Raw genomic sequence first — 24,298 nt, forward strand, 5'->3', positions numbered from 1 at the left:
AATTGCAGAGTCCATATAATCAGCCAAAGATGAAAATACTATAATGATGTATTTTTAAGACAGAAAGAATTATGCATAAATCATGAAATACTATGCATTAACAAAAGCAACCTGCTTGTCTGATAAGTCATAGAATCATCTGTCTATACATATCAATAAGGAAATATTTAGCCTACTCAATCAGTAGCAGTTCATTTATTAGACTCTAGCGAAAGGTTATTGTAACAGATATGTATCCGGCCATTGAACTAGATTTTAATCTGAATACATCTGTTTCAAAAACATAACGTTCTCATACTAATGGCGGCGTACTCCTCTAAGGCTCATTCCCATTAAAACTTTAGATGTCAACAGACATGCATAAAACGACTAGCTGTAACGTTATTTATTTTGTGTTTTGCGCGCTAGAAGCCACTACTTAGTCTGGTCTATCGCGTATGACCCAATTCTTACATCTTATCGTTCACTGCCTAGCAAAGCTTATTCGCATATACCTTTAAATTAAGTATCTTTTACTTACTTAGATACAGCAGGTAATAAGAGTATCTCTTATGATAGTAATACTAACACGCTACTATGCTAATATTACTACATGGCCGCATCACTTTCTACAATTGCAATCAATCAAGCATATGGCTGATCTGCGTTCTAATTAAAAATGTATAAATATAAAATTTATTTATTCACTATATTATCAAAGAAATTAACACGTGAAGAGTTTATTTAAAAATTGTTATACGCATTTAGGTATCTAAAAGCCGCTGACATATGACAAGATGAATCCCAAAACCTGCTTATCTAACTAGTAATTTGAACCATATACTTCTCCCGTATCTTTTCCTTCTGTATCTTCCGCTGTAGACTCATCGTTGCCTATTTATATCATAGCAGAAAGAGACTATATAAGAGGATTGTATATAGCACATTTTGAAAAACTATACAGAATCATACCGTGCTTATCTCCAGATATTTTGGAAGCCGGTAAATTTTCTTCAGCTTTTTCGCTGTCGGTATTTGATTTCTCTTGTGATTCAAGTTTGCCATACTTAAATTGTTTCTTCTTTTTTCTTGATTTGGTGAAATAGGGCCTCTGAGGATCTGCTTCCTCGTCAATGCAACCTCTGATTTCGGTAAAGAAAAAATAAGCGAAGAAGAGTATTACAGTAATTCATAAAATCATGTTATTTTGATCGAAATTCCTAATGTGTAAATAATTAATTGAACCTTATTAGGTACAAAATGGCTAAAATAATCAACAACACTCCACTTGCTATCGCTATCGGAACAGCTTTAGGATGAATGAAGCAAACTACTGATAATGGCAGATATATTATTGATCTTCTCCAATTCTGGATCCACATTATACCATTCCAGAACTTTGTAGGACAGCTATCCTCTCTTAAAAGTAAATGCAATGGCTAAGATTTAACCATTTTCTGAAAGTTTACTAAATGTGCACTTAACCGTAAACATAAACGCAGATTGAAAATCTTCAAGTGCTAAACTCACCTAAAGCAGCAGCATTTGTTAATGATCCATGTAACTTCCAGAAATGTTACAAATGACGTTATTATTCTATTAAGTATCAATTAGATGCGATTATCGAATATTTTATTAATTACTGTAATAGATATCTAAATATAGTAAGTATGTTTCAGTTATGAATGTATCTTTGCTCGTACATATTCATATATGCTACAAGTAATTTTCAGCGTACTTGCTCGTACTGTATGCACTGAAAACATACTAACACTTACATTAATCCGACACCGAAGGGAACCTGAGATTTCATAGTTACGACCTTGACAGCTATTCCCCACATAACTAAACAAAAAATTAAGTTCGTTACCTAGAAACCTCTATAGTAGTCCCAATATTTCAAAATATTGTTCCTTAGCAGTTCGAATTTAGTTCTTTAAATGAATGGTTGACATTTCACTACTGCAACGCATGGCCTTGAAAATGCAAACACAGCTTTGCTTCTCGGACTCTTGATTAGACTATTTATATCTCATGAATGAATGAAGCTGAATGTGTGGTCTCAGATGAAACCCTCGGTATAATATAGTCTTATATAAATCTCTATTATTACGTTACTGTAAAATAGCGATACTACAGCTTAAGAGTATAAATCATCAATACCGATATTGCATAAAACTATAATTTTTGATTAAACTCTTTTGTCAAAAGGCGATTGATAGATCTATTACGGCAACTAATTTAAAACTATCGATTATTTAAATCATTTTGACTTATAAAGAAATGCTGTAATTCACCAAGTGCATGGCAAATAAATTATAGATGTAGAAAGTGCGCAAAACATTCAGGGAAACATAGAAGATCGATCGATGTGCTATAAATTGACGATTAAACAATTAATCGTAAATTAACATGGTCTTGGTCATTTAATAAATTTGAGGATTGTGACTTCTCAGCAACAACTAAACGATCAGTACTGAAACTTGTTAGCATCAAATTACAGGAAGTTACTAGTTTAAAGTAACAATAGAAAGTAAAGATAAAGCAATGAATTTAAGTTACAAATCTGTACTTCCATGCAGTGACTTGAATGTAGTGAGTAAGAAAAGACATAAATACTTTATAGAAATTGTTTTATCTTACACACCCAGGAAAAATATTATACCCAGTATTCTCGTAACTGTTGTAAAATAACGTAATATACATGCTAAGGTTTTAGGCACACAGCCAGGCGGTACTTCTTCATTTTCGTTATCGGCCATAATGATTTATAGAAAGTAGTCAATCAGTACTCGAGCTTACGGAGACTAATAACTACCGCTCATGTAACCAATACAATAAAAGATAAGGTGTCAAGGGTGTTATTTCAACTATTACTCTGATGCTAGCGGAACATATGGTGCATTACTAGTTTTTCTCATACCATAATTACACAGTATTTTCCATAAATGGTGGTCTTAAGTAAAAATTGCCATAAATATTAGAATGATGTATTCCTCTTCTGTTGATAATAATAATAAAGAAGGTAATCATAGTTATTCCGCCAGAATCTATGGTAGGAAAACTTATTGCATACTTTATTAGATGGCGGTGTGGTACTTTCTGATTGATCAAGGTATTCATCCCGTATTGATTCATGCGGTGACTCATTCCCTGTTCAGTAGTCAATTTCGGTAATAAATAATCATTTTTTACAATTTGTCGTTCCTATACAACTATTGTGAATGATTCGAGTAATTCTCTCATTCATTTCTCTTGCTCTTATACCTCTCGTATCTATGAAATGCTCAATGTCTTTGTAATAACATGCACAAGTAATTTATAGGGCACACTGATAAGCTACATTGAAATTACAGCTACAATATTTTTATAGATACAGTACTCCGTAAATATCTTAGTTAAAAGCTATATCGATCGATATTGACAATAATATAATGAGTCTGCCCCGCCACCTTCTCCCGCGCCTGGTCAGGCTTGCAAAGAAATCCCTTGTTCATATGCTCATATTACAGCGAGTGTACTGTACAGTAAAGATCTGTGAAAATGCTATGGTCTCACTCCGAAATCAGTAGAAATAATAATTAATTAACGTAATCAAGTGGATTCAGCCGATAGACATACTGTACACTTGTTAGCTATTGCTGCTATTGTCTTATAAATCCCTGACAAAGGCAATATGAGAGAAATGATGTTTCTCCTTTTTGTATGTAGTTGATTATACATATTACACGTATATATAAACATATATACAGTCCAGGCAGCTAGTTATACGGGCATTCAACTACAAACCGGAATACAATAAGTAAATAAATACATCATATCAAAAATTTACTCAGTTATGGTTTTATGATTATGGTACTCTTTAAATCACGCAAGCTATTGAACTTGCGGTATACAGTAAACCGTACTACTAGTATAATAGTATGTAGTACAGTAAGTACTACGTGCAGTTCTGCGTAACAAGCTTAAACCCTAAGAACATCACGTGTACTGTATGTACGCTATTGTACTGTACAGTACAGTATTCGTGTACACCAGTTTCGGCAATTGCTGCAGCTCCAGCGGGGAAACTGAAGTTGTAAAGTTAAGTTAATATGAAGTATTGTATAGTATTATTACTATTGTATACCGTACAGTACTATATGTGAACGTTGGGCTATCACTTATTTATCAGTCAAAGTCATAAATTTAGTCACTTGCATCTACTGTATCTGCTAGATTTGCAGTCACAGTTCAATAAAAAAGCTCAGATTTAGTACAGCATATCCCTTTTCTTCGATCTTTTTAGTACTGTGGACTTACTGTTAGTACAGTACAGTACACTGGTACAGTAGCTTAGTTTAAGACTTACTGTACTGTACGTATAGTACTTAGTGTTGGTACTTACAGTGCTGTACTGTAATTTGCCTGCGGTTGGGATAGAAAACCCTTCGGTACGATGTATATTTTAATAAACACTAGTACGAACTCACGTCGCTTTGCTGACGGTTTACGATATGTACCCATTTGTTAATAATTAATAGATAGTATTACCATTCGACATTATATATATCCCGGTAATAGCCAGGCACTACTATATTGATAGCTATGCTTCTAGAATACTACTTTTCAATAATGCATTCACGGATGAAATGCTATGAAATGCTATATTAAGATTGGTTAATGGTCCAAAACACATTATGACAACTAATGTACTGTACTGTACTGTACTGTACAGTACGGTGATGGACTTACAGTACCAAGTTAAGATTAGCAGGTACTGGTACAGTAGCGTACAGTACGGTACTGTACTGTACTGTACATTGTACAATATCTACAGTACAGTGCGGTACAATGTCCTTAGTACTGTGGTCAATTCTATACCAATCATTATAATGTGTCTAAGGATCGCTTGCGTATGCAAGCAAAGCTTGTTCTGTCGATGACAATCGTTATAAGAAAATGTAACAATCAAAATGGCTATGTAGAAAACTCTATAAAGATTCTATGTTTATTCAATTTTTATCAGAGTATTACATCAAATCAAAATTTAAAGGCCCAGTGGCCACCCTTAGCGATATAACGAATACTATTTTAAAAATCAATACTCTGCAGAAATTGCTACCTTAGAGCTATTCGTTTTACATGAAGAAATCTTTAGGTAAAAAGTACTGTAAAAATCTTATACAGACCTATTGAAATAAACCCATAATCACATTCATCTAACAGTAGTATATTGTCACAGTCAATGTAAGGATTCGGGCATTCTTATGTCAAACACCCCCTCGCTGCTCGTTTAAAAGGGTGGGGTGGTCGGGATACTGTACACTGTACAGTACATTGTACATTTTACAGTATTATTAATATTGATAACGTGTACAGTACTGTACAGTACCGTACAGTACGGTACTGTACTGTACAGTGTACAGTATAGTACAGTACGGTATACATTATGTATTATTATTTATTAATATGAATACTGTACTGTGTACAGTATTTATTATTGTCGTAGGTCGTGAGTACTTGTAACAGTATTTGTTATTTTTTGTTTTTTTTCAACGACGACTTTTACAGTCAAGTAAGTGGCAATGGGTAAAGGTAGTCGCGATTCCGATTCAGAAGTTTCACTGTGTGTGAAATATACGTTATTCTTCTTTAATATAATATTTTGGGTGAGTTTTCCCTAATTTTTGTATTACCGTGAGTTAATATTATTCAACACCGATCACCTAATTGCCGCACAGTTGTATTAACTATAAAATCCCCGTATTTTATACAAGAGAATCCTTGCATGTATTTTTATGGGAGACTGTATTCGAATATACGTGTGAATATAAACTACTTGTGAAATGAATTTGATCGCATGTTCGCTATCGGAAGTTAATAGCTAAATCTTAGATTTTCTCTAGGTTTGATTCTACTGTACAACAATCTTGATAAAACGCTCTACCACAGTACAATAGCTCCTGACGGAGCTCTTCGTCTTTGATGATTTGCCTTCGTCAAATGGCTACTACCCTTAGAAAAAGCTAGATTATTTATTACCACACCTGCTGTCTGTCTTGTACTAAGTGGAAGCTAATTACAATCATATTTATATCTTAGCTGATTGGATGTTTTATAGTTGGTGTCAGCATCTATGCCAGAACTGAAAAAGGATTTCAAGACGGTTTTGCTAGTTTAGCATATGATCCTGTTATGATCTTGTTAGTTGTTGGTGTCGTAATTTTCATTTTGGGCTTTTCTGGATGCGTTGGAGCCTTAAGAGAAAATACCTGTCTCCTTCGATTCGTAAGTTTATGACACTGATTTTTTAAACATACATTTGATCATTGCAATCAGAGATTTAAATGATTAGGTCTTAAATTAACCGCATTCACTCGTACTTTAAATATAAGTTTGGAATCTTTTTGGGCCTGATCCTACTTGCAGAGGGTACGGTTGCTGTGTTGATATTTGTCTACCAAGCGCAGGTTTGCAGGAGAAGTAAAATTTATTCCCTAGGTGTCCACTAATACAACAGTGCCATTGTTTTCATTTGCGTATCGATTTGGCTATTTCATATGGTTTTATATTCCAAAAATCTGAAATATATTAATTACCTGTAAGAAGTGTAACAACTAAGTACTAAGACACGTTTTCAATGTAATATAACCGAATTTTAAGGTTAAGGCTTTTGTCGAAGATCAGTTACGAGGTGCAATTAAAAAATATCGAGATGATGTTGATCTACAGAACCTGATTGATTTTATTCAACGTCAGGTAAATTTATCGTGTCTTCTGCCTTTTAGAATAACTCATTTAATGCTCCTACATTTTGTAAATTTAAAATTCTAGTTTCGATGTTGCGGTGTGGTGGGATACAAAGACTGGGACGCTAATATTTACTTTAATTGCACAAAAAGCAATCCTAGTCGCGAAGCTTGTGGAGTACCATTTTCTTGTTGCAGAAATGTACGTTAGGATCATCAGTTTTAAAGCAATGTCAATATTTGTTATGGGCAGTATTTCATATGTGATGATTTTTCATAAATGTAATTCCTTCACTAGTCAACCATCAACACTCAATGTGGTTACGATGTGCGCAGTCAGGGGGTATGTTTTTGGTATTGGCTGTGATTGTCTTCTTAACTGTAAATTCTAGATCTTACTTCTTTGATTTTATGTTTTAATATTGTTTATAGGCAAGCAACTCTGTCATAGATCGCATTTATACTACAGGGTGTGTTGATAACGTCGTGGCATTCCTGAAAGACAACCTTTATGTTGTTGCTGGAGTTGCTATTGGAATCGGTGTAACGCAGGTGACGTATATAAATAGTAGTAAACTTTAAAATTAGTAATTATATTAAAATAATACATCAGTAATCATTCCGTTCTATTGCCATTTTCAGCTACTGGCTATTATGTGTTCTTTCCGTCTCATAAACGATATTCAACGTCAAATGAATAAGTGAATAAGCCCGATTGTACCATGGATGTCTCATTTCAACGCAGATGTATTAATTGATGCCTATCTGCAGTATTTATAGCAGCAAATTCGTCATTCACGTTATATTATCTCTAAATTCCTTATACTAAATTCCATGGTACATTTCTACTAATTTCGAATATGTATTACTGTTTATTCATGCCCTTTAAGCTTACGTTTATAGTAGTGCTTTGTATAAAATCAAGGGTTACATAAGTTACTATTTTGGTAAGATTTCAGTACACGAACGAACGTTAAGAACTTTTTACCATAGGTCTATATATATTATAATATAGGATTACTGGCTTAGTAACGATAAGAAGCCGACTTCAATAGACCTTCTAGCTCTTTAATTTTTCTAGTTTTACTGTATTTGTCCAAGTTAGCTTCTCTGCTCTGAGTTAAGTAATTGGATAATTATTTAACGCAACCTCATGCGAACCTAATATTTCTAATCGTAGAATGTAATCATTCGTATATAACGTCTTGTTTATAATATAATGAATTAAATCGGATATACAACTAATGTAAGTTAAAATTGATAAGGTAGTGTGTAGCATAATTATGGGTTAGCCATTGTTAGACATGATAAATGTCTAATTATATATATAATTATGGTTACTATTGGAAGTTAATCATGGTACTAGTTTGACGATAATAGTCTTGTATCATACCAGTAATGGAATCGCTCCAAGTTTAGCTAATGAGTAATCCGTTAAAGCTTGAAAATAAACTTTTTGGTAATGTCATGTCCTTGATAAATACGCGTATGACCAGAACTTGCAATTAGGCACAAAATGCACGCATACCCAGTAGTTGCAAATATGAAGTATGCAAATACAGTATAAAGGCATGTATATGTATATACATATATATATACGTGAACGTCGAAAAATTTAGATCTCTATTGATCTGGCATGTACGCGTACAGTATACTCGTACATACATAATTACGTAATCGGCTATATGATTAATTTTTAATTATGAATAATGGTGTAATACAGACTACTGCTAATTCTTTCTTTATGATTCTTCGCATGTAGAGCATAATATTTTAAAGAGTAGGTACAGCATTAATCTATTACAAGACAGATGGTTCCTATATATACGCGCTCGTATATGTTGGTTGGATCTAAGACATCCGTAACGTATTTCGTACTGTAGATTTCTATCACTTATGATAAGTTATAGCTTTGTCGAGTCTATCATATTACAGGAAATACAACACATAGGATTAATAGTAAAAATTAGAATTGGAAGGTTAATCTTAAAAATTGATAACTACTAACACTAAATTCTTCGAATCTCTTTAAGGAAAACGGTAATTCCGATAGTATTAGTATTAGCGTGCGATAAGAAATAGTTATATATATATTGCTAAAAGTTCGATATAATCGTTTCAAACAGGTATAGTTATGCACAAATAAAAAATTCATTTTGCTGCCTTGAAACTAGCATTACCCGGTGTTAGAATTACCGTTCAATTAAGTGAGGACAAACACAGGTATATTCCCCTTCTACTCGGATTTCATGATCTAATTTCAGTGTCAAAATTGTAGGTAACACTTAGAATACATACAATAAACTATAATTGTGTATAGCCCACTTATGATCGAGTGTACAGGTATATATACAAATCTACCGCTATTTCTACTTTATTCGTTTATTCAAACAGTTACTATCAAGCATACATATCTCAGTAAATCGGAAACAAGGCATTCATTGAAAAGATTCCAAGCATTAATTCTTTATGTACATTACTTTAAAAACGGGGATTAATACAATATCGCTAATGAAAGCTAAAGAACAGTCTTAATGTTAAGGCCCTTTAGAGATCAATTGTAAACGTGGTTAAATACCACCTATTCCAATATATCCCCTCTATATAAAATTACACTTAAATTGTTACAGTATCCGTCTAGAAGCTCAGAATTTCACAATGTCAGTGTTTAACGAACGACGCAAGCTAAGCTTCATGAGAGCAAAGTTACAACGTGGCTTGCTATACAAAGCTGACAATATCCTTAATACTTAAGTAGTTGTACAAAAGATTTTCCTATTACGCAAGTACGAAGACATAATTATCATACAAATCTCCCATTATACTATCAGGCGGCTGACTTAAATCAAAGGCAACGTTTTAGTGTATTACATACGCGGTAAGTTTCAATATCTAATTTTTAATGAACCAAAGCAAAAGATCTCACTGATTGGAATTTTACAACTCTGATTATAGTATGTAAAATTGTAGCGTGGTATTCTTCCAATTTAAATACACAACTCTAATGATAACAAAAAATGTTTAAGTGCTGTCGTCATCGTCGCTAGGAACTACCGCTTGACTGAGAATTCGGCGCTTCTTGTTGTTCACTAAAATATATCCAAGTATTAATTGTCAATTACAGCATTACAAATAGTAAACTTTTATTTTTATTCACTGAGCTAACTAACCCAGTTCCGTCTCAACTTGTTTCCTCTTAGTAAATTCATCATCCGATTCCGAACTAGCCTATAAAGATATTTTAGTCCAAATGCTATCTCTACTAGAAAATCTACAAATATTGACCACGATATGATACATTTAAATGCTTTCCAGTATAACTTACCGATTTCCTTACACTCCTTGAAGAAAGCACATTAGTTTCCTCTTCACTAACTTCAAAATCGTCTACACTATCTAAAATGGGCATAAACTCTAGCAATTATTACACGTAAAATCTGCTAGTATACTACTGCTTTAAAGCCTAATTACCATTAAAGCCGGGTTCCACATATTGCTGAAATTTAAGAGAAGAAACATATATTCAATAGCATCTATTCACTAACATCATTAAAATTGTAGGGCGGATTTAATTACATTTTGCTTGATCATTTCTAGATAATTTGGAGTTAAATTAGTGTGGCTACGTTCGCGAATTCTTCGTTGCTGATTCTCTCGCCTTATAGAGGCTCTCAGCTTTTCTTCTTCTTTCTGAATTAAAAACATTAATAAATTTTTGCCAAAAGTGAAGTCTGTTGCTGTAATATGACATTTAACCTTAATCATTTCATGTCTGCGATATTCAGGATTTTTTTCAATAGCGGGGAGAATGCAAATTTTCTTTAATTAACGTAACACCGAGTTAATAAAAGACTATTAAACTTGATTATAATAGGAGTAGTTCATACTTGAGCTTTCGAACATTTATCAGCAATAGACAAAGTCATTTTACGATGAGTTTGACTCTCAGTTGAATGTGGCCTATAAAGTAAAAATAATAATTCTAACGTCATACACGCGCAGTATATCAAATGTTGTGCAGTAGAATTGTATATTTAAAAGCTTGCAGAACTCACCTTATAGATATCCTAGATTTCAGTACTACTTTTCCTTGTAATCCATTCACTATTCGTAAAGAGAATAGCACATTATACTGTAGTATCATATCCAAGAAAATTTATTAATTTCTAACCATAACCGATTTTCTTACATTCTCTTGTGAATAGATGCTGATTGCAGTTATCGATATCCGATCGAAAAATGTCAAAGATCTCTGAACCCAAATGCAGCGTCATACTGAAATGGACATCACAATATTTGAGGGGAAATTGCGATGATATGTAAAACAAATCACACAATTTGCTTTTTTTGCCATACTACAACAACACTGCGCTGCATAAATGTAGAGTCCTTACAGCAGCAGTGACATATAAACCATACCTTCCATCAGACCATTCTACTATTTTCGCATTGCTCTCTTCCTCAAATAAATCACCTTTATTTAATTTTCTCCACCTGATAGTATTTTCCATCTAAGTGTTAAAATATCATTCGTTACGCAACTGTATTTGATAGTAATTTACGTACTAATAGTGATTGATGACATCGATAACAAGGTTTTCGTAGACTCATTAAGTACAAGTTTTAGCACGGAAGGATTATCCGTACATGATAAAAAGCATATTGCCCACAATGCTGTCACACACTTGTGAGTAAAGATGCTGTAGTGATTCAAAATACTGCCTGATTAGGCTCATGCAAGCCGTAAATACTAAGAGTACCCGTAATTTCAAACGAGCGCGGCCTTCTTCATCAAGCACTTCATCATCACTGAATTCATCTTCGTAATTGATAGAATTGAATGGTCTACATTCAAGAGTATTGGTTAAACTCATAGCATTTACTATTCTACGGAAGTCATAACATAGCTATAAACTTCGAAAGGTTTCACAGTTACGCTGACGTACTGCCTAATATCTTACTTAGGTTCAACACTTAAAAAGTTTGGAAGTCTAATGATGAACAGATCAGATCCCAGGCGCGTTTGGTTTTCCGGCATATTAATATTTACATAACAATTACTTTGTATCTCATTCTTGTACGCGCATCAGGCCACCAAACGTATATGATCCAACAAAATAAAATAAGATAGAATAAAATGTTTAGCTTTCATTTTAGATATACAATAACCCATAGATGTAGTGCAAACGAGCCACCACGCCAATCACGAAATAGAGCATATCTACGTATATTTCATCCTATTGAGTATCATCCTCATAAAAACCTTGGAATCGTCTTCTGAGCTGGCTCTACAAATGGAAGTAAGTAACACGGATATAGTACAGTACTATTATTACATATTACTGTATTCAAAGTTAATGATAGTACAGTAAGGTAATAGTAACTACAATATTGCTAACTTACACTACCCCAATAACGATTACTCCCTAAATACGGTACTTACGTATCAGAATCGATATTGCCGAATAGCTGTTCTTCCACTACAATTAATAGAGGACAAGTGCAGGAAAAACCTTAGCACGTACGCGTGCATATGCATGAAGTGCTGAGTATTACCCCTATCATATTTTATGCTTACAAACATCATCTTCACAGCTGGAAAGCTTGACCTAAAAAAGTTTATGTAACAAGAGCATCAATTTACAAAACGCTATTAAGATTTTAGAAACTTGTTACTGTACGGATATGTCCTATACATATTATATATTACAGTACCGGTTATGCATTCGTGTAACGATAGTAACATTTATCTGCTTTTTAAAATTACTGCGGTACCACAACGGTACATTTATCCCGTAGTGATTTATTCTATAGGTAACTTTCCCATACAATACGGAAAATAAGACTCATACTACATTACAAGCCCAGAGTACAGCTAACCTTCTCAAAATCGACATCGCTATCTCTGTCTTCTTCACTTTATTCGAATGTCGTAATTGTAGCATTAGAATTAAGAATTAACAAGTACCGTATGTAGAATATCAACATTGTACAGCATTGTGTGAAAATGAAAAATACGAGTACTGTAATAGCTAACAAATTATACTAGTTCGACTACAATCAGTAAGTACATTATGTGTACTAACGATAAACTAAATAGTTCCTCAATTTTCTCCATTGAATTCCGATACGTTACTCCAGAGCGTTAAATTAACTTTCCCAATTACAGTGCACTAACAGTAAATTGAAGATGTTAAGAGAGGGGAAGAAAAAGTGAAAAGCAAGTGACAGACGATATACTGTACTGTACTTTAAGTTAATAGGTTACCAATGTACAGTACAGTACTTACGATGGACTGATGCTGTATACTGTACACTGTACACTGTACAGCAGGATATCCTGTACGGTACTGTACTGTACAGTACTGTACAACTCTTTTTTCCTTTTATACTGTACTGTACAGTACAGTACGCTGTACTATACACTGTACACTGTACAGTACGGTACTGTATGTCTGTTAACGTTCTGTATCAATCAATCTATGATCTACCTGCAGCATGATTGCACACGTTTTATATATGAAATATTAGCCTAATACTTTAGGTTGGCCTCTGTAGCTCAGTGGTTAGAGCACTGGTCTTGTAAACCAGGGGTCGAGAGTTCAATCCTCTCCAGGGGCTTTTTCTTCCTTTTTTTAAAAAGCCTACTTACTATAAATGTTAAGGTATGGCTTAAATACGCTAAAGGATTTAAGACTAAATAGAATTACTGTACTGTACAGTACTGTACATTATCATTTCATTTTGAAAATTATAGTATGTAAGCATCACAATTTCTTTTAGTCATTCAAAACTGACCAATTCTTTAAATTGTCCTCTTTAGAGGTCTCCGGTAAAAGAATGCAAAAGAAAAAAGGCCTGTCCGCCCGACTAGCGTCCGATGATTTTCTGAAATGATTGCCATGACTACATAGCATCTCTATTGTAAATGTACAGTATAATGTACTGTATAATGTACACTTTGTACAGTACAGTACAGTGACTACTGATTCACAGTACAGTACTGTACTGTACAGTATACTTACTATACTGTACTGTACTGTACTGTACAGTAGGAGAGCACTCGTTTCTCCATAGAAATAAATACTGTACTGTACAGTACTGTAAATAAATAAATGTACTGTACTGTACAGTACTATACAACCGAACCTTTCTCGGGTCTACAGTAAGTACAGTACAGTACAGTTACGGTCGTGTCAAAACTTTGAATACTGTACTGTACACTGTACAGTACACTGTACGTACAGTATACTGTACTGTACAGTACTGTAGTTCTAAAAATACGCAGACCATAAACTACTGTACTGTACAGTACTGTACAGTACAGTATCCACAAACAATAAAGTTTTGTACCACATACTGCCCAGTCACTCGTCTGTCAGTGAACCACTAATATCGTCATTGCATTTGTTAGTAATAATATTTTCACGAAACATTTCCTTTAGTGGGCCCATACTCTGAATAAATTCATTGAATGTTCATCGCAAAGCAGAAGAACACGTACAATATTGTGAAAATTTTTATGCATAATCTAGTCTGATGTGCAATATTAAAGTACTGAAGCGTCACAATAAACCGCTGTAATTCAGTGGTGTGTTTACCGGTCATTAAATTAGGAAGGCTGACGATTTTAAAAGCAAGTTGTGTGGCCGTTTGGCTTGACGGCGCGGTAAGTCTACCAAATTGTACTTTTAAAACAAATAGCGCTACTCTATTCATAAAATCAGTTAGTTATCTATAAAACGTCATGGCACATAATGATTTAATAAGATTGCTGTAAAGGTGCTAAAATATGGTTTCATCACGATATACATTTTGCCGTCTCTCGAATGGAGGGAGATGTCCTTTATAATTGCTGTTTGACAGTAGTATACGTACCCGCATAGTTCATCTGATAAAACGTCATGAATTCATGATGTTAATGATTTTAATTGAACACCAAGTCAGTTAATTGGACTGTAACAGTTAGTTATTCGTACTGTGCATGTGCTATGATAATGATGCTAGTGAAACTTCAGCAGATTTAGTTGCAAATGCGTATACTTGTATACTGTACTATGATGATCTGAATAAAACTATCCAGTAGACTGAATTACTACATATTGTATATGTTATACCTCTACGTCGTCTACTGTATATACTCGTATACAGTACTGTATCGCAGTTGATGCGGTCAGTGCCACAGATTACTTTGTGCCTTGGTCGAACGTGGATGGTTGCGGAAACGAGCTATGGAATTATACGTAGAAACGTTAACTGGAATTGCATTTGAATTACGGGTCAGCCCGTATGAAACTATTATAGATGTCAAAGCTAAAATTCAGAAATTTGAAGGTGAGAACTATATGAGCTTTTCGGTTATTAACCTGTGTTGATAATCTTATGTCTAATACCTGCATAGATTTTGATGAAACATTAACACTCGCAAAAATATGTGTAATTATAATAGTTGCGTCTTAGTTGATCCTCATATGGTAGGTACTGCATACTATATTATGATGGGTAACGTACTGACAAATATAAGCTTTACTGCAGGTTATATTGTAGTAACTAATTTGTTTGCAAGGGGATATTTATTTTCAGATAGTAATTGCTATTATTCAAAAATGGACGTTACAGTAATCACGAGGTAGCCTTTGATTTTTGACGTGGACTAAATCATGGTTAAACTTACAGAATAGGCATCGGGAATCAAATCTTCAGAGCGGTTTCTTTTACACTCACATTAAAAATACACACTTGACTAAACAAGATGCGTTAAATTAGAGTGTTCATGATGTTAGTGTATACCGTAGTAGTTTCTAGTTCGTATACAGTTTGATACCCGAAGGACTTGGGAAGAGTGAGCGTTTTAAAATATTCTATTACGCTAGTCAACAACTATTACAGTACTGCCAACCGAACCTACTCCAGCAGTCGCTCGTGATACACTTCTGATGGAGAAATTAAGATTTTTCTTGTACCTCACCTTTATGCCGCTGTAAGAGAGTATTACAGAACTCTGTAATCTACTGTGCTCTGAACTACTAATTTAGTTATTACAATTAGAGGATTTTACGTAAATTATGATTGTAATAATTATGGTTATCCGAATATTATCAGAACTACGTTGCGTACTTGGACTGCAGTAATTACCGTAGTTGGGCTACCTAAATACTATACATGCACTGTTTTACTGGAGAAAAATAACTGTCGTAACATTTTATGAGAGCTATACACTACAGTATAATACAATACTGTATTCATGAGGATGCAGAGACTTTAAAGCGGTATACACTGTCATAGAATCGGCAGCACATATTATTACTCTACTGTATGTAAATTATAAAGTATAAAAATGCACTGTACCTAAGTACTAAGTAAATACCGTGCTGTACTCTGCATTTTATTTTATAGCACACTAGTTTGTATCATGATAGAGTCCCTTTTAATGATTCGATAACTATTTAATTGCGAATTTCATACCCTTTACGATCGACTTTAGGTATTCCTATATCACAGCAGCACCTGTTATGGAAATCCATTGAGCTTGAAGATGACTATTGTTTGATAGACTACAGGTTCGAACTTGATTGTTAAAAAACTCGGTTTGAATAAGCAGCATCACACCATTATATTACTATAGTATATTATACAATATTCTTGCAATATCTAAGTTCAGCTTGTATGTTGTAACTGAAGACTACTCATAATTATATGAGCGGATGCTAATAATTTAAATATTGTAAATATATGTATATAATATATAATAGATACTTTTCATTGCTACTGTATATGCAATTTAGGATTACCAACGGGAGTACATTACAGTTAGTATTATCTATGCGATGTGGGCCAATTAATACGAAAAGAGGTACAAATATACTAAGCACATACCTTTAGGGATAAGGAATAGCCATTTTGTATTGGAAATTGGCGTAGCGTTAGCATTAAATACAGTGCATAAATTTCAACAGTAACTATGTGAACAATTCAATTGAATTGAACTAAATTTAAGTAAATTAAATTTAATTGATTACTTTAAGTGCCACATGAGGAATGCTCTTCCGAAGTTTCTGAATATATCGATCTGAATAAGTAAATATTTACTACCCTGAAAAGCAATTATCATCAGTTATGTCTTTATGTTTTCACAGACTATTACTAACCATTGGGTACCTTTTATATTATATTAATAGTAAGGACGCACTATTAAAAAAGTTACCTTTAACCGATAAGCCTGTTACATATTTAGTTTTCAGGTGTGTAATAATATTGTTAATTACAGTTAAAAATGTAATAAATATACTGAGACAGTACTCAATACGACCGTGAATGATATCTAAGGCGTACCTTTTACTAATGAAATAGAGACGGCAACAGGCTTAATCTATATCGATTATTTCGTGATGAATCAAGTAGCAATGAAACTTTTAGGTATGTTGATGCCTCCAATGATTTGGCGAAAAGGCCGTTATAATGACTTATTTAGTTATTTGCTGACATTAGTATTCATATAAATTAACACTGTTGAAGGTTTGGTTCAATTCATCTGTTTTTAAATTTTCTTAGCAAAAAATCGGCGCATGGCCAGGGTCTTGGCAACAAGCATGGTAGCGTTCCAGTAACGGTAAACTGATTAAAAGAATTTTGAAAGTTACCAATAAATGTCAATAACTGCTTTGCTGAAAATATCTTAGGATTCTGTTAGCGAAAATGAAAAAACTATGAAAAAGATGCAGGCATTAAAAGAAAAATTATCGTCACGAATAAATCGTAATAACATAACTTCTACACAACACCAAGTCTCACATGAAGTAGCTGATAATGATAGAAAGTAAGTTGCTATTAACATTGTACGTGATATATTTGAGCATATGTGAATATGCAATAGAAGTCCTTATTAATGAATAGCCTTACCTCAGCTTTCTGCGCAATTAAATACGAGTAAAATAGTAAATTGTATTTGTCTTAGTCAGTTACTCGTGAATGGATTGAGATAATTTTTGTCTAACGAATGTTAAAGAAATATTATGCTGGTCTACTCTAGAGTGAAAGCAAAAATAATTATGTGATCACTTATAAATTACTTTTAGATCGTTTTCAAACGAGCTTTCTCTTACCAAGCAAACGAAATTTACCAGCTTGCCACCAGTTCTAAGGACGGAAAAGGATAGGAAAACTAATAAAATGGAATCTCGCTGCATAGCTAGGGAAAATCAAGTCATTCTTCAAACTGTTCGGGGTCTCAAAGATATCGGATTACAAGGTACCGATGTCTAAATGACAAAAAAGATTCCTATATATTAAGTGAAAGTGCATTCAGAATGTGATCATGCAGTAGACAAGCGATCTCACTGAAGATTAGTATAATAATGAATTTTTAGAATCCCAGGAAAAGAATGAGAAAAATCGAACCCAAATATTACGTGAATCTTATGCTAAACCTCAATCAATCAGTGGCAGCAGTCATATCGATAGAGCAATTGATAGCAAAGTGCTAACAGCTAATGTAATTTCGGTAAGACTACAGGTTCTTCTCTTGATATCCAAGTTAATTCTGCAATACCTTTCCATGAACATTTGTTACATTTTATTTCGTAGACGGTACCAGTAATACTGTATTACTTAATTTAATTTCTAGTCTAAACCCTTCCATTATTCCTTCAAATCATCGGAGCTGCCTAACCCACGAAATAGTATAGAAAAGTTCGAACACATTAGAAGACTACCTGATGTCACTCTTAATGTACGTATGCCTTTCATTATTCTCAGTACAATATTCGTGCCCATGACAATGTTAGTAAAATTGCTTTCTTCGACTGTTTGGACTTTGGATCCCATTCTTGACTTCTAATCAACTTAATAAACAATGATTCAGAACAAGAATGTGGCAAAATGTTCGATTTGTAACAAGAAATTAGGATTATCTAATACGTTTGATTGCAGGTAGTTCTTAAAAGAATTATATCTATCCCATTTATTTATAGATAGTGAAGATATTTGATTAATATTACTTTTGAATACATATAATATTTAGATGTGGTCGTGTCTTCTGTTCGCGTCATCGTTACGCAGAAGTTCATAATTGCTCCTTTGATTACAAATCTGACGGACGAAAAATTCTTGAAGAAAGGAATCCTACAGTTACGGCCCCGAAACTCCCTAAGATTTAGTCAAAAGAATACAGTACATATGAAAATGCAAATATTTAAATATGTATGATGGCATGAAGACACTTAGTTGCTGTAGTTTATATGTGAGTGAGTCTTTCTTCAAGGCTCAATTTCACAATTGATTCTTTATAGTTAATTTCAAAGTTTACATAACAGGTTGCATAACCTTACTTTAAATTGAAAATGTGTCTACCCCTAAATGTGATAGCATGAAACTCTTCTACACCACGATGTACAGTGTAATCTAAAATCTGCATTGATAGCTCAGTCTTTTTAGAAATTCGCATCTTGCTGTAGCTCTTTATTTCGTTTTTTTAATAAATTTATAATGCTTATCATCAGCTTTCGTAAATATTGGCCAGAATATTAAGTAAAAGCCTTTTCTTTTACACAATTATATGTATATACGTACATACTATATTTATCTTCGCTCTACTTAAAATTCGGAATAATCGAAAAATCTAAAATTGTATTTCTATCGATTCTTACTACTCATCATAACTGAAGACCTTCTTAAGAATTATCATATTTCATACACAAAATACGCTGTTACGTGAAACTAATTTTTCGACCAGGTGTACCTCGTATAATTTCTTGGACGTATTATTAGTTTAGGACTGCATCCATATTCTTGAAGCTATGCCATAGCTTCACCAGCTGTATATCTTGTTTATAAGTAATTAAAAAATAAAATTTAGTCTGTGCAAAATTGAAATTATCGAAGATACAGTATAATTGCTCGAGTGATCTAGACATTATGGTTTTTCTTTTGTCCACACATGATAGGTTGCAAGTTTCTTTATTCTCACGACAGAGAGAGCTTCGCCAGCGTAAAAGAAATCTAGATACATATTCCGTGGAGAGATGACGAAGGTTGCTAATAGAAGCCCCAAAAATGTAGAGGACGTAAACTTGTCGTTTATTCTTACTGTGGTACAAAGCTACCGTAAATAAATAACACTAGTGCAAACTCCCGTCGCTTTGCTGACGGTTTACGATAATGTGCTCATTTAACAGATAGTATTACCATTTGATAGACCTGTCAGAGGTTCAATAACTTTATACCGTGTACTGTATGCTGTACAAATCTACGGTACAGCACTACATATTAAGTGCTGTTACTACTGTACTCCTACTTTCTCCCCTCCTCCCTCCCCCCCCCCCCCCCCTCTCAAAAAAAAATTCGCTAATTTTGCCCCTAAAATAAAAAGAACGCTCTCTTATCCAAGGACTTTTCACTTCAACTAAGATACAGTACTATTAACTATCAGTAAAATATTAGGTACATTCACACAAACACATCCTTCTTTGATACAATTTCACAAAATGCACTCACCGACTCACGTTTTGCGAGTCTCTATCAATGAACATATCATTATCGTAAGCCCATCGGAAACTCACTAGAAAGCTAAATAAGGTTAGTTTTAAACCGTTTTGAAGATCTATAAACATAACACAAACTACTGTACATAGTAAATACTGTACTAAGAAAGTAAGAGAAACAAATTAAGGGAGTTCTCGATAAAAATCAATATTTTGATTTTATTTTTTTTTGATTTTCATCGAGAAGTCCCTGACAGTATAGTACAGTACTGTATTAGCTAAAACCATAGAGGTAAAGAGGGTTTCTTTTACCGCTATGGCTAAACAATTAAATGTTGGCGTCGATAGAGTACAGTACTTTGTACTGTGAGTTGACCCGTTAAAAGAGCTTTCACTAAAGTACTGTACAGTACAATTGAGTTAACATTTTGCTGACCTTGCATTACTGTACGGTACTGTACAGTACAGTGTACAGTACCGTAAATCATCCTCTGCTGACTGTACTGTACTGTACGATAAATAAATAATTGTTAGAAATCCGTAAGTGTACTGTACTGTACAGTACAGTATGCAGTGACTGCAGTCAGTGCAGTACCGGTTTTGCATTAGAAAAGCTGTACGAAAAGATGGCTACAGAAATAGATAAATGGATCGAGATCTCGCGGGATTGTAAATATCTCCCGGAAAATGATTTGAAGGTAATAAATCACTGATTAATTACAGTACAATCATAATCTAGATCAACTTGATCCCATAGCTTTTATTGCTTTATTAAAATTTGTTGGAATATTTTCGATAATTTACACGTACTGTAATAAACGCTAGTAACAAAGGTACTGTACTGTACAGTCACAGACTATGGACACTGTATGATACCCGGTACTGTACTGTACATTTATTTTTTTTTTTTAAATTGCGTTGCCTCACCTTAATAATAAAAGCAGTACGAGTATAATACGTCCTAAATCCTCAGATCACGCAAATATCATTGAATCACTACAGTTATGACTTGTGAGTGAACTTTTACTTATATCTTATCATTAGCAACTTTATCGGTAACTTCTAAACGGCTGATGCTCTCACTGACATACTGTACAGTATACAGTGTACACGTACAGTACTTTTAAGTTTGTTCGGGTTAACTAATTATTGTCACCTGAAGTGAAATAGACTGTTATCTTATTTATTTGCTAATTGTAAGAATTTTTGTCATGAATACTTAGTAGCATATGATTTTATCTGCAGCATTCAAGTATTGATTCACCATAGCATACACTGGTGTCAAATGACATGCGGTAAAGTCTACTTATTCATTAATGAATTAATTATATTGTCGATTTAGAAATTGTGCGATTTAGTATGCGATCTGTTATTGGAAGAGTCAAATGTGCAACCTGTTTCTACACCAGTAACAGTTTGTGGTGACATTCATGGACAGGTAGATAACTGTAATTTCTCAAGCTCGTGTAAAAGTATATATCGCATTCGTTGTTTATCAAGTTACTTCAAATTTGTTGTAATACTGTTCCCATTAGTTTTACGATCTAGAAGAACTTTTTCGAACTGGAGGTCAGATTCCAGAGACAAGCTATATATTTATGGTAACTTTCAGAAAGACTATCTCATGTGATTTATAATTACAAAAATTGCAGCAAGATTGACACGAATTACAAACTATTTTGGTCTAAACGATTTATTAAAATGTAGAAAATTTTCCAAGTACCAGATTATAACTTACCGCTACGGATTATTTAATATTCGAATAAACAATTTAGGGCGACTTTGTAGATCGCGGATACTACAGTCTGGAAACGTTTACACGACTTTTGGCCCTGAAGGCGAAGTAAAATTAAAATTATGTTATAGCATTTGTGTATGCTTGCTAATTAATGTAAAATGTAATAAGCGTAAAGTATTGAAATAAGAGCAAATGATAAACTAATGTCATCTAATCTTTGTCTTGGTCTTTTTTATTACTTACATTAATTACGTAAGATGGCCGGACAAGATTACCCTTCTACGCGGAAATCATGAAAGTAGACAAATAACTCAAGTGTATGGATTCTATGGTAAAAAAGCTAGTTTTAAGGATTACCAGTGCACAGCTTGCTCACTTATAGTTTCTAATCTGTTGCAGACGAATGCCAGAATAAGTATGGAAACGTTAACGCTTGGCGTTATTGCACTAGAGTATTTGATTTGCTAACAATTGCAGCGGTAAGGCTAGATAACATAAACGACATTAGAGTGTTACCGTAGTAAACGAGCGACATCACGATTTGCTATTATTAATGAAGTTGCAATCAGCTATAATATTTCCAAACTTTCCTTAGATAATCGATGAACAAATTCTATGTGTTCATGGCGGATTATCCCCTGACATTAAAACTCTAGATCAAGTAAGATGCGTTCCTTAGTAACAATAACCAGTGGCGTTTTACAGTATATAGTTGACAAAGTTATTGAACTTATAGATTAGAACTATCGACAGGAATATGGAAATACCACACAGCGGAGCATTTTGTGATATCCTTTTAAATAACTTTTTGTGTGAGATGTACTACAGTAAGACAGAACTCTAAAAACTCTCTTATGTATAGCTGAAATTCAGTCTTTTGTTACATTGATGCCATATTCTACAGACCTCCTTAACTCTATGCAAATTTAGTATGGTCAGATCCTGAAGAAGTTGATACCTGGGCTGTAAGTCCTCGAGGCGCTGGATGGCTTTTCGGAGCCAAGGTTACTAATGAGGTATGTCTGAAGTCATAGAGATTGACTGTTAAATATTTTAAACTACAAAACTATTCCAACTAGATGCTTGGAATATCTAGTAGAATATATACTTATAAATGTATTGTAAATTCAAATTCTTTGCTTTTGTAACTACTGTATGTTATTTTATCGATTTAGACGCTTTGCTTAGCTGACATTTTTTGCGTCTATGTATTTCTTAGTTCATCCATCTCAATAATCTAACTCTCATTTGCCGCGCTCATCAACTGGTTCATGAAGGCTACAAATTTATGTTTGACGACAAACTCGTTACAGTCTGGTCGGCTCCAAATTATTGCTACAGATGCGGAAATATTGCTTCCATATTGACTTTTAGCGACGCTACGTCTTATCAACCTAAATTGTTTAGGGCGGTTCCAGATGAAAGCCGAATAATCCCGGCCCGAATAACCACTCCTTACTTTTTATGAGTAGGACTTCTTGGCACTTTCTTTTGTCAAGTGATGTAACATTACCAATATAGAAGATTTAGATCATTGCAGACATTACTGAGAATAATCAACTATTATCGCTTACTAAATTGAGTCAGCTATTATGAGAAACGTGTTAATTCTTAAATGTTAAGAACAAAGCTAAGTTCTATATCTTAGATCTAATATTAGTAATGAATGCAGGGCTTATATCAGGTCCGGATAAGTAATTAATCATGTCATTGTTTGCCAAACTTTGACATATTCACCCCTTTTTGCATTTATTTCTTAACGATTAAGAAAATAAAAAAGCTGATGATCTTAACAAACTTACGGATCGTGTTAAAACTTTGCAGTATCATTCCGTGTGTAACTACAATTGACAGTAACGTTCCAAAACGTTAAAAATCTAGTTTTGCTTCTCTTCTGCTCTTCTTGAAATCTGAATCAAACTGAATTCTGTTATATTGATGCTAGATAAATGGATAATACCACAATTTATACTAGAATTCATAGATTTCTGACATAGACTGGATGGTTATCACAGCGATAAAGACTGAGATAAATGTACACTACACACACAGTATTATTAATTACTACTACCTGGGACTACTCAAATAAGATTTCCTAGGTCGAAAAGCCCGGTAACTAAAAATTTCTCCCTTATACTGATAAAGGCATGGACAATTCAACTAAGATTTCCCCTCCAAAAAAGCTAGTAACTAAGAATTTTCCCTTATAGTGAAAAAACTGCTGAACTAAGATTTTCCCCTCAAAAAAGCCCACAATATGCAGTTGCTTCATAAGTTGCTGTACAGTAATACAGTGTATGCTTAATTATTTCGTACTTTCAATATTAGTGCACTTCCTTGAAACAATAAAAAGTTAATTAAATTCTAAATTC

The 24,298-nt window shown here is 33.7% G+C and overlaps 5 protein-coding genes across 5 annotated transcripts; 3 read left to right on the top strand and 2 right to left on the bottom strand.

Moving 5' to 3' along the window:
* Positions 1 to 802: 802 nt before the first annotated feature.
* Positions 803 to 2,741, bottom strand: TRIADDRAFT_59650 (uncharacterized protein; the record flags this gene model as incomplete). Its single annotated transcript, XM_002115798.1, has 5 exons — positions 803 to 873; positions 952 to 1,121; positions 1,510 to 1,575; positions 1,758 to 1,824; positions 2,627 to 2,741. 5 exons carry the CDS (start codon positions 2,739 to 2,741, stop codon positions 803 to 805), a joined length of 489 nt encoding a protein of 162 aa, XP_002115834.1.
* A 2,805-nt stretch (positions 2,742 to 5,546) lies between these two features.
* TRIADDRAFT_64199 (expressed hypothetical protein) lies at positions 5,547 to 7,782 on the top strand (the record flags this gene model as incomplete). Its single annotated transcript, XM_002115656.1, has 7 exons — positions 5,547 to 5,630; positions 6,064 to 6,249; positions 6,625 to 6,720; positions 6,796 to 6,912; positions 7,009 to 7,053; positions 7,143 to 7,262; positions 7,726 to 7,782. 7 exons carry the CDS (start codon positions 5,547 to 5,549, stop codon positions 7,780 to 7,782), a joined length of 705 nt encoding a protein of 234 aa, XP_002115692.1.
* A 1,949-nt stretch (positions 7,783 to 9,731) lies between these two features.
* On the bottom strand, positions 9,732 to 11,748 carry TRIADDRAFT_59652 (uncharacterized protein; the record flags this gene model as incomplete). Its single annotated transcript, XM_002115799.1, has 9 exons — positions 9,732 to 9,799; positions 9,881 to 9,938; positions 10,036 to 10,106; positions 10,182 to 10,206; positions 10,287 to 10,529; positions 10,598 to 10,670; positions 11,130 to 11,221; positions 11,471 to 11,597; positions 11,672 to 11,748. 9 exons carry the CDS (start codon positions 11,746 to 11,748, stop codon positions 9,732 to 9,734), a joined length of 834 nt encoding a protein of 277 aa, XP_002115835.1.
* Positions 11,749 to 14,941: 3,193 nt separating this feature from the next.
* Positions 14,942 to 18,865, top strand: TRIADDRAFT_59653 (uncharacterized protein; the record flags this gene model as incomplete). The annotated part of the gene is made up of 13 exons (XM_002115657.1): positions 14,942 to 15,044; positions 16,195 to 16,270; positions 16,496 to 16,563; positions 16,736 to 16,787; positions 16,889 to 16,951; positions 17,061 to 17,126; positions 17,262 to 17,319; positions 17,390 to 17,526; positions 17,786 to 17,958; positions 18,077 to 18,210; positions 18,334 to 18,438; positions 18,571 to 18,638; positions 18,730 to 18,865. The coding sequence occupies 13 exons, from the start codon at positions 14,942 to 14,944 to the stop codon at positions 18,863 to 18,865; spliced, it is 1,239 nt and encodes a 412-aa protein (XP_002115693.1).
* A 1,949-nt stretch (positions 18,866 to 20,814) lies between these two features.
* TRIADDRAFT_38140 (expressed hypothetical protein) lies at positions 20,815 to 23,707 on the top strand (the record flags this gene model as incomplete). Its single annotated transcript, XM_002115658.1, has 10 exons — positions 20,815 to 20,886; positions 21,531 to 21,626; positions 21,724 to 21,789; positions 21,964 to 22,031; positions 22,184 to 22,257; positions 22,326 to 22,405; positions 22,522 to 22,587; positions 22,663 to 22,738; positions 22,857 to 22,942; positions 23,146 to 23,707. 10 exons carry the CDS (start codon positions 20,815 to 20,817, stop codon positions 23,392 to 23,394), a joined length of 933 nt encoding a protein of 310 aa, XP_002115694.1. The 3' UTR covers positions 23,395 to 23,707.
* Between the last annotated feature and the right edge of the window lie 591 nt (positions 23,708 to 24,298).

Source organism: Trichoplax adhaerens, genomic scaffold, assembly GCF_000150275.1.
Source record: "Trichoplax adhaerens TRIADscaffold_12 genomic scaffold, whole genome shotgun sequence".
NCBI lineage: Eukaryota > Metazoa > Placozoa > Uniplacotomia > Trichoplacea > Trichoplacidae > Trichoplax > Trichoplax adhaerens.